General features: G+C 33.3%; 1 protein-coding gene across 1 annotated transcript in view; it reads left to right on the top strand.

Annotated features, from left to right (window-relative positions):
* The window catches only part of LOC106875720 (rho guanine nucleotide exchange factor 12), a 365,906-nt gene that overhangs the window by 293,183 nt on the left and 61,328 nt on the right, over positions 1-11,395 (top strand). The window contains exons 9-10 of the mRNA XM_052968059.1: positions 1,725-1,844; positions 7,038-7,082. Of these exons, the coding sequence (XP_052824019.1) occupies positions 1,725-1,844; positions 7,038-7,082 (165 nt within the window). The remainder of the gene's footprint in view (positions 1-1,724; positions 1,845-7,037; positions 7,083-11,395) is intronic.

Here is an 11,395-nt window from a genome sequence, read left to right as displayed (position 1 = left end):
ATATATATATATATATATATATATATATATATATATATATACACGCACACACATGATGGCTATTGCTGTTAGTCATATCTAGTGAATCATTAAGATTGCTAACCTAACTAACCCCATACATATGGAAGTAGTTTCCCATAATCTAGACTGTGTGTTATCATACTTTCTTGTATATTCCCAGTAGCAAAAAAAAATAGAGAAACTTTTTAGAAAAAGAAAAGGTAAAAAACTGAAAATTTATTATAGAATATTTCATTAGTAAACCATTCTGCAGTGATAAAACTATTGCCTCTTTACCTCTCTCTCAGTTGTCTACAATGTTTCTCATTTAATAACTGTGATCAAAACTTTATTTACCAATACTTTGATCTCAATCTCCAATCAGTTTTATGGTGTTTATTGTATATTACCTAAAACGTACTCCACCTGTATTGGATAAGTATTTTAAAGCCATCTATTTTGTAGTAATCCTTCTGTAATACTGTGAGGACACAGTCTTTCTTGTCAATATGCAAAAGAAAATCAAGTTGACCAGTCACACTCACAAGTCTTACTTCTGCCACTTGCTTTTAACAGGTCTTTATATTGTATACAATGTCAAACTAATCCCAGTTACTAATCAATCTATGATACCAAACATTTCTTGTCATTCTCCATTCTCACTTCATTGGCTATTTACTTATAGAAATTTTTTTCAGTTTGAACAGGCCAAAACCTCATCTTTTTGTCTCTGCAGTCTCAACCCAAAATATGCCACTTTTCATTTTCTTACACTACTAAATGTTCCCTTTGATTTTTCATGTGTCCTCATTCACTTGCACATCCCTTCAACATTTTTGCATTACAATTGAAATCCTTCCTTTTTGTTGACAATTTTCCTATATTTTGTTCTGTGATACATGTTTCTTTTATAAAACATGTTTTATTATGTTCTGCAATATACCTTAATGTGAGATTACTAAGTTATATATTATAAATCTAATCATTAAACACCTTCATTTTAATTACATGAATCCTTTCTGAAATCATTGTTACAGTTGATGCTGTTGTGTGTATGTATGTGTATATATGTTCCTGCAGTTTCAACTTCACTATCTACAACAGTTTAGCTATTTTTATCATCATCATTGTCTACCTAACCAACAACTACGCTATGTACATAATTAATTTTTCTAAAATTTGGCTCCTCTGCCAAATATTCTCTCAGTTTTTAAGAACTTTATTTCTTAAAATCTTACTTAGACTATATTGTTTTCTTATTGCACTATGAACACAACAACATATTTATTTAAAGGAAAAACATTTTAAGCTGGCAAACATTTTCACATGTTTTTAATTCCATCTTTACTACATACATCTCTCTTTCTCTCTCTCTCTTTTTATACACACACACACATAAATATACACTTTCTCTTTCTCTCATTATAATTTTAGCAGTTCTTCGTTAACTGATGTTATTTAAAATATTTTGACCAAAGAATGTTTGCCTTATCAATACAGAGAAAGTAAGCAGGAAAAGATGGTGTCTGTGTAGAGATAGTCATATTGACAAGTAGATACACATATGTGAGTGAATGTTAGTGTTTCTGTGTATATATATATATATATATATATATACACTCACACACACACACACACACAAACACACACACACACACACACACATATCTTAATACATTGAACAGCAATTTTATTGACATCTATTTCATATCCGTCATTTACAGAGAGCTCGTAAAATATATGCTAAGTCTCCATCAGAAAAAAACAAAGAGGAATTAAATGAAAAAGAACGGACTGTTAATACTTTGGAAACTCGCCTACGACAACTGCAAAGTGAATTTCCTGTAAGTATAAGACTCATATGCTTTTCATGTTTGCTGGTATTTGGTCGAGAAAAAACAAAAAAAAAAAACAATGTATATTTGTAAATATATAACGGATTGTTTCAAACAAAAAGTCCTTAAACATGATTTTGTAACACAAGAAAAATATTTATTATTTTATTGATATTATTTTCTTGGTGAATGGAATTTTTACTAAAATTTTCATATCTTAGGACTCTGAAAACAGAATCTCTAGGTACAGACATGGGTATACATTTAAGAAGCTTGTTTTGCAGCTACATAGTTTCACATTCAGCCAGACTGCGCAGCACCTTGGGCAAACATCTACTATAGCTCTAAGCTCACTATTTATGTATGTATATGTATGCTTGTATTTATCACTCCTACCACTTAACTGGTGTCAGTTTGTTTATGTCTCTGTAACTTAGTGGCTTGACAAAAGGGACCCATAGAATAAGTATCTGACTTAAAAATTAAGTACTGGGGTTAATATGTTCAACTAAACTCTTCAAAATGGTACCCCCATCGTGGCTGCAGTCCAATGACTGAAACAAAAGATAAAAGATATATATATAAATATTACTGTATGAGTGTGTGTATGTTTAACGTTTTTATAACATGGCCATATTCAAGAAAGATGTATAGACAAATCAAAAGATCATCTGGTCATTCTAAGGGAGTTGTGTGTGTGTGTGTGTGTGTGTGTGTGAGTGTGAGAGAGAGAGAGAGAGAGAGAGAGGGTGAGTGTGTGTGTGTGTGTGTGTGTGAGTAAATTCAAAAGTGTCAGAATGTAGAGTCTGTTAATGATAGATTATTGAATGTATGAGAGGGAAATCTTTAATTAGAAGATACTTTAACATAACAGACAATATTAGAAATGTAAAAACCATATCTTGTTTGTTTTTTCTGCTGCAAATCCAATGACACATTGGCAATAATTTGTCGTTTATGTGGTGGTGGGCAGTTAAGATTATTTTTATGCACTGAAGAATGGCTGGAACAAAGGTGGTACTGGTTTGTTTACCATCATTACTGGATGTAACTGATTTAGGGACTCTTTTCTTTTGTTCCTCTCAGACATTATCATTCTTTCTGTTTCCAGTATCGTCATTTCATATGCACTCTTCATGTTGGCATGGGTTGGATGGTTCAAAAGGATCCAATGAGCCAGAGAACCACACCTTGCTTCAATGTCTCAGTTTTGGCATATTTTCTATGGTTGGATGCTCTTACTAACACCAACCACTTTACAAAGTGTGCTGGGTGCCTTTTTGTTTTGTTTGTTTATGGCACCAGCACATGTGAGTTTGTCATGTAACTTTCAGAACTTTGAGCCCCTTTGGCTGAGAGGGAGTAGAATAGAGTGGGCAGTAGCTTTATGCATGATACTGCAAGTTGAAATAAGGGAAAAAAGGAAGTTTGGTAATGTAGAAGAGATACAAGGGTACCCTGCATTACATAAGGGTGCATGATAATAAATAGGATGGAGCCCGAAAGAGAGAAAGTTAGAGGTGACAAGATGTTAAAGTGTATCTACAAAGTATGAGAAGGCAAATAGAAGAAAGCATGGGAGACATTTTAGAATAAAGTTCAAAATCATCATTTAATGTCTGTTTTCTATGCTGGCATGGGTTGGATGGTTTGACAGGAGCTGACCAGCTGATGGGCTATTTAGGCTACCTGTCTGTCTTGGCATGGTTTCTACGGTTGGATGGCCTTCCTAACACCAACTACTTTACAAAGTTATCTGAATAAATTGGCACTTTGTTCTAGTTGATTCCTAAGTCAGTTCTGATCAATTAGATCTATGTTCAAAAATGTTCCTTTTGTCTGTATCTTACTTTTTCAGAGTAGAGACGCAATGGCCCAGTGGTTAGGGCAGTGGACTCGCGGTCATAGGATCGCGGTTTCGATTCCCAGACCAGGCGTTGTGAGTGTTTATTGAGCAAAAACACCTAAAGCTCCACGAGACTCCGGCAGGGGTTGATGGCGAACCCTGCTGTACTCTATCACCACAAATTCTCTCATTCTTACTTCCTGTTTTTGTTGTGCCTGTAATTCAAAGGGTCAGCCTTGTCACACTGTGTCACGCTGAATATCCCCGAGAACTACGTTAAGGGTACACGTGTCTGTGGAGTGCTCAGCCAGTTGCACGTTAATTTCACGAGCAGGCTGTTCCGTTGATCAGATCAACTGGAACCCTCGACGTTGTAAGCGACGGAGTGCCAACAACTTTTTCAGACAATATATTTAGGACTACATTATTGATTGTCTTTTTTAAGATGGTTGTGTTTGATTTGAGAGAAATTTGGCTGTTATTTATAAGTCAGTTTATTATATCAACACACCCTCACTTGATATTTTTGTCAAATTGAATCCAGACAGGCTTTAATTTCATTAAATTAAATGGAGGCATTGTGACTTTTGATGTTAGTGAAGTAGAATTACTTTTATCAATGATATGATAGTTACAGTGATACATGTAAAGTAAATAACAACAATGGGGCCCATCCTTCTGCAAGTTACATCTACAAGAGGTGCTGAAATTAATAACGAGCCACTTGTTACTCTCACAGTACTAGGTTCTCCCTACTTTCATTGAGCAATCTGCTTTTTTTTTTTTTTAATATCTTTTATTTTGGTAATTAATGTAATTCTCCCCTAACATAAAACCTATCTAATGCTGACATACAAATTAAAAGTTGACCTACAAAAATGAACTGTTAGTTGCTGTGGTGTGGTTTGGTTGATGAGAGAAGAGGAAGTCATTTTTATGATCTTCTCTGTAACCTTTCACAGATTGATTTAAATGCTGTTATTCATTTGCACAAGAAACACTGAGACTATTTTGTCCTATTATGATTTAATGTTAGAAGAACAGAAACAATAAGAAAGTATTTTGTTGTTTTATTCTTCTTACATAGAACAGTGCAGGCTGCAAAATCACGATGCTTCATTAGTCTTTGCCACTTCTTGAAACTTTTGAATCCTGTGTACATTCAACATTATTATGTGTGGTTCAATTAGGCAGAGGAAATCTGGCTTATTATATAGATTGGTGGGAAAATGCATATAGATAAGCTGGTTGGGGGCGGGAGAAAGAAACAATGTAATCCCCAGTAGGTGAGAAGCTGCTAGGTGCAAGAAGTCTTCTTAGTCATGATGTATCTGATGTACTTTTGTACTTTCAGCAGCCAGAATTTCCTGATTCTTTTACACTTGTGAGATGAGTGTGGGAATTAGATATTTTATGATACACACACACACATATATTTCTAAGTTTTTTTTATTTTCTCTCTATTTTTTTCCTTTAATCCTTTCTGCTAAAGAGCACAGGCTTGAAACATAAAAGACTTTTCCATTTTTCCTGAGCATTAAACTAATACTCCTGCTTGTTGTTCCTACACCTCTCTTTGTCTTGTTTTCTGTAAATTTGAACTATATATATATAGATAGATAGATAGATAGATAGATATAGATATATTCTTTTATTCTTTTACTTGTTTCAGTCATTTGACTGGGTCTGTGCTGGAGCACAACCTTGGAGGCTTTTAGTTGAACGAATCGACCCCAGGACATTTTTTTTCTTTTTAAGCTTAGTACTTATTCTCTCAGTCACTTTTGCTGAACCACTAAGTTACAGGGACATAACCACACCAACACCAGTTGTCAAGCGGTGATGGGAGGACGGACACAAAGACACAGACAGATATATACATAGATATATATATTTATATATAGCCCACTTTGCTGAGTGGTTGGTGTTAGGAAGGGCATCCAGCTGTAAAAATCATGCCAAATCAGACCGGCGTCTGGTGCAGCCCCACCAGCTTGCCACTTCTGGTTTCACTGTCCAACCCATGCTAGCATGGACAATGAGCATTAAATGGTGATGATGATGATATGTAGACACACTCGTATGTGTGTGTGTATATATATATATATATATATATATATGTGTGTGAGTGTGTGTGTGTGTGCGCGTGTGGGTACATATGAATATATATAAACATATATTTGTACATGTGAACGTATATTTAAGCACAAGCATGGATGTGTGGTTAAGAAGCTTACTTTGCAACTTTGTAGTTTTGAGTTCAGTTTCACTTGTGCTGCACCTTGGATAAGTGTCTTCTATTATAGCTCCAAGCCAACCAATGCCTTGCAATTGAATGTGGTTGATGGAAACTGTGAAGCCCGTCATATTTACATATATATTAAGAAGGAGTAAGTAGAGACAAATAGAAAAGGGTCATGAGATCTCTAGTAGATAGGAACCAAAAGCGGGAGTTGTTGCCTTTTGTGGCAACAAAATGGGGTTTTTTTCACCCTCCTTTTTTTCTGTGTTAAAGACTGATTATTATGTTAGGTATGTGCAAGACAGTGAGCTGGCAAAATCGTTACCTTGTCAAACAGTATTTCTTCTAGCTCCTTATGTTCTAATTTCAAATCCTTCCAAGGTCGACTTTGCTTTTCATCCTTCGAGGAGGATAAAATTAAGTACCAGTGGATTACTGGGGTCAATGGTATCAATTAATGTGTTCCCCGTAATATTGGTAGCTTTGTTCCCAATGTTAGAATTAATTATGTTAGGTATGTGAAAAGAGCATAATTGTGCTTGACTGTGAGGTTCAGGCTGTGAATATGGTATATTTACAGAAGTTAGAATGGTGTTTGCAGAATGATCTGTTGGATGGATAACATTAATTTCAGTGGAAACAGATTCAAAGTATAAGGTGATGATAATGACTTTTGGATATTGATTTCTTTGTAGTTGAATTTTCAGGAACTGAATTGAGGGTTTATTTTTTTTTTAAGTGCAGGCATACCTCAACTTAGATTATTTCAAGTTAGGTCTTTTCCCACTTTACATCATTTTTTTAAAGAAATTAATGGAAAGAAACTTCACCGTCAGTCTACTTATCCACCTTTACATTGGTCTCAGTGAGCATATTTAAAAGCATAAAAGTTAAAAAAAAAAAAAGAAAAAAAAAGACGCATAATAACTGATAATCAAGTGAAAAATCTAATAAAATACATTTGAAAATCTTTAGAAACTATTCAGATACCATCTAATAAAGTTTATAAAATATTTTTCCATGTTATGTCATTTTTTGAGGTATGTTTGTATATATTTCTTGATGACACAATTTCTACTTTATTCTATGTTTTACTCTTTTATTTTCTCTTCAGAGTGACTTTGTTGAACTAGGACTTCCAGATCTTTCTTCAGGACGGGTGCGTATGAACCTTGCCATTCTCAATGATTGCTCTCCCTCTTTTTTCTCTCTTGCAGTTGATATTTGAGACAGTCTAGGCTAAATCAGTATTTCTGAGAAGCACTAGTGTTTTCTTTGAATAGAATCTATAATAATATTTATTGCATATGACCAGCTACAAATATTTAATTTATCCATTCATTGTTTATTGTTGAGAAATGGTTAACCCTTAATTTTCAAAAAAAAAAGTGCAGAATTTAGTAAAATAACTTAGTCATTAAGCTGGTGTCTGGAGCATAAAATCAACATGAAATTTTAATGAATAGTTTAAATTTGGAATACTTTAAAAGCAGCAGGAAGTTTGTATCAAAGGGGTTGGTCAAATACCAAAACAACCACCCAGCCCTCCCCCTCTCTCCAAGCACAAAATTTTCATATTTTTGTTTTGGAGAACATTTATTATAAATAATGTTGAATGCCAGGAGTAGATTTCTTTCTGCTGCAAACATTTGGATCAGCTGGTTCTATTCATGTTTCATGTGTTCTCTGCAGATATTGACTTACTGTCAGCTCCATCAATCTCTTTTAGTTTAAAAAAAAAAAACTGCTGAGAACAGTATGGGTACTGTCCCTTCTCACCTGATCAACTTATTTTAAAAATAACAATAAAAAAATTCTTGTATCCAGAAAATGTAGTGAACAATTCCTTCTTTTGGAGCCATTTATTTATAATGACTAATGTTACAATCATTTAATCAGACATGAGTGTATTGAGATATTTCAGGTGTCACAGATTTTTTTAAATTAATTTTTTTAAACTAAATAGTTTAAAACTTTGTATACTGGAGTAATTTCTCATGCAGAACATGGTTTACTTTGAACATTTTTGACAAAATTTCGTATTTCAGAAGTTATTTTGTGTTAAAGTTGTTGTATTTGGGTGATTTTAACCAATCAACGATGTGTATTCAGTTGATGAAAGCTACTGCTGTTTGCGATAGTAATTGAAGAGGAATAACTTCTGGGTGATCTCAACTAAATGTCACCACTCTGTTCTATTTTATTTTTTTGTTTACTACCTGCATATTACTCGCTTTTTTTTTTTTCATTTTTGGTTCTTGTGTCGAAGTAACCAGTAAACATCAAAGAATCAATACTAGGAAGGAAGAAATATTATTTACATATATTTATTCGTTTGCCCAACACTGGTATTTAAACCACAGAACCGAATTTGGGGGAAAATTTTGGTTTTATCCACACAGAGGACATTAGTGTTTAAAAGACTTATAGAGCTACAGATACACAGCTAGCTTTTTTGTTGTTGACATGTATTCAGTTTCAAAATGCCTTATTTTACAACTATGAGATGTATTGTTATTGTTATGATTTTATCTTACTATAATCAACGACAAACATGTTTCGTCAATATAAAAGTCTTTATTAGATTAAAAATAACATTATCGAAGCATGAAGGTAAAACAAAACAAATATACTTTGTTTTCTTCCAGACAACAATGTACTGTAGCCATAGTCTTTCATGTTGCTCACCAACCGACCTGTCCTCTGAAAAAATCAATGGAATCAGTCGATCCCCATACACAAATTATTTTCCTCCTGAAACTTATAAAGAAAGTACACATATTAGGTGCACCTTTCTATAAGCTGTACACTAAATTTTCCAGGTAAAATAGCGACTTATACACTGGAAAATACAGTAATTGTAGTGGCAGTGATAAGTTTGCTCACTGGTTGGTAGTTGATAGTGTAGAGGTGGCTGTCTGCCAGTAGAGAGGGAAAGAGTAAGGAATGCACGAGAACAGAGTGATGATATTTAGTAGAGATGAGTGGGAAGTTCTTCCTCTTCGATTACTATTGCAAGCAGTAGCTTTCTTCAACTGAATACATATCATTGATTAGTTAAAATTACCCAAATACAACAACTCTAGCATGAAATAACTTCTAAAATACGAAATTTTGTCAAAAATGTTTAAAATAAATCATGTTCTGCATAAGAAATTACACCAGTATACAAAGTTTCAAACTGTTTAGTTTAAAAAAATAATTAAAATATTTGTGAGCCAAATTGAACAGATCCATGTATTGAAAGTTATAAACACATGCAGATTTACAACACACACATCCATTATATATACATATATGTGTGTTGTTGATGTTGCTGTTGTTTCCTGGTGTAATTAAGATACAAAATACTATTCTAGTTTTGTTAGTAATGTCTTCATCTCTTGAGTAAGCTCTGCCTTTCTTTCTTGCTAGTGCCTGTTTACTATTATTCTCTTAACACTACTACCAGCGTCTTTTCTGATCTCACATACATATATTATTAATTCCTTTGGCAAACAAATCTTTAATGCCTTTTAAAAATTAGAAAAATTTCTTCTCTTGCAAATGAACTTAACATTTCCTCAGCATAGCTGTTGCACAATTAAGAACTATTTATTTACTTTCTAAATACTCACTTTTATATATATATATATATATATATATATATATATATATATATATATATATATATATATATATATATAACTATCCAGTTATACATACACAAAATACATAGCTTTATAAAATTTTATTTGTATATTAGAACCTCTGTCTCTCTCTGTCTTTTTTGTTTTGTTCAGTCTCCACATTCCCCCATTGCTGTGCATGACAGCTTGGTTGGCTGTCACTGAACAGAACTGATGAATGCTAAATTTCCTAAATCTTGATGAGCTTTCTTGTTCAGTTACCATTTCCCTCACCACCTTGGCTGTCACCATCTCCCTCACTGCCAACTACAACAAGCATTTAGCCAGCATGATGGGCTACTTTTCCTCTTGTTGCTGCTGCTGCTAGCTATTATTGCTGCTTACCAATCCCAGCTGTGGGCAGGATCAGTTAATGCTTCTGATTTAATGAACATTGTTTTTAAAATACACCTCTTCTCCTCCCCCTCTTCCTCTCTCTCTCTCTCCTTTGCTTGAATTTAAACTTGATTGATAACATTGATTGCTACAACATATGTGAAAACCAACTTTATCTAAAATTGGTCCAACATGCTGATGTAAAACTTGGCAACTTTTTAAAATGGTGTTTTATATAATCATTATTACCAGTCAGATACTGCTGTCAGATGATAGGATCTTCAACTGTTATTCCCCCCTTCCTCCCTCTCTAAGTTTGTTGAGGTCTTGTGCTTGAGTAAGAAATTGTTACTACATTGGACAAAATACTTTGCAGTATTTATTATTTGTTTCGGCTCCTTACATTGAGAGTTCAAATCTCAGCAAGGTCAACTTTGCCTTTCATCCCTCCAGCATCAATAAAATAAAGTACCAGTCAGATATTGAGGTTGGCAGTATCAACTACTTCCTCCCCATGCCCTCACCCTAAAAATGAAAAATAAATAAATAAATAAAAAAGATAGAATAAAATTCAGGCCTTGTACCAACTTTAGAAATAATTTTTATAGCCAAATGGCAGAATTGGAAAACTGCTAAGTGGAATATTTTGCTATGTTTATTTACATTCCCTTAAAATTTTGTGCTCAAATCCTGCCAAAGTCAACTTTAGGTGTCATCCATCCAGGATCAGTAAGAACTAGAGGTAATGAGTGTCCCTCCTACAGAGTTTCTTAGATATCATTGATATTTATTACTATAGTTAGAGATTCTTGTTATGTCCATTTTAGGTTAGTAATTGACTTATTTTATACATCTTTTAGTTGAGTTCCTGTCACCTTTAGTTGCAAATAATGAAATACTCCTAGATACAGCTTAAAGGATTTCAGTTTCATATACACATGCACACACACATACACACGTGCGCAATCTTTAAAACTGAATTATCTTTAGACCTAGTATCGCAGGAAATATGTTCTTGTTTGCCATTCTTTGGAAATGTTCTTTGAATAATGCCATTATAGATCTCATATTCCAAAATATTTACTTCTGTGGTAAATTTTTTTTAAATAGCTTGAAATATTTAAATAAATTTATTTGAAATTGATAATTTAAATTTTGCATTATTTGTATGTTTATAAAGTAGTAAAATCTTTAAAGAATTTGTTTGGGATTTGAAAGAGAAGTAAAAGAAAAGCAAAAACTGTCTTTTGCAATCTTTGATATTGCTTATATGAGTGTTTCTCTTTTATTTATGAGTTCTATAGGAACTGCTTTTTCGTCTTCATATGTTTTTAAGTACATGAATACTTGCATATGTATGTAGACGCACGCATGCGTGTGTAGGTCTATATGTATTTAAATATTGGTACATACATATGTATGTACATGTGTATGTGTGTATATATATATATATATATATATATATATA

Source organism: Octopus bimaculoides, chromosome 5, assembly GCF_001194135.2.
Source record: "Octopus bimaculoides isolate UCB-OBI-ISO-001 chromosome 5, ASM119413v2, whole genome shotgun sequence".
NCBI classification, from domain to species: Eukaryota; Metazoa; Mollusca; class Cephalopoda; order Octopoda; family Octopodidae; genus Octopus; species Octopus bimaculoides.
The sequence above is the reverse complement of the archived record's forward strand: the minus strand, read 5'-3'. Positions and strand labels throughout refer to the sequence as shown.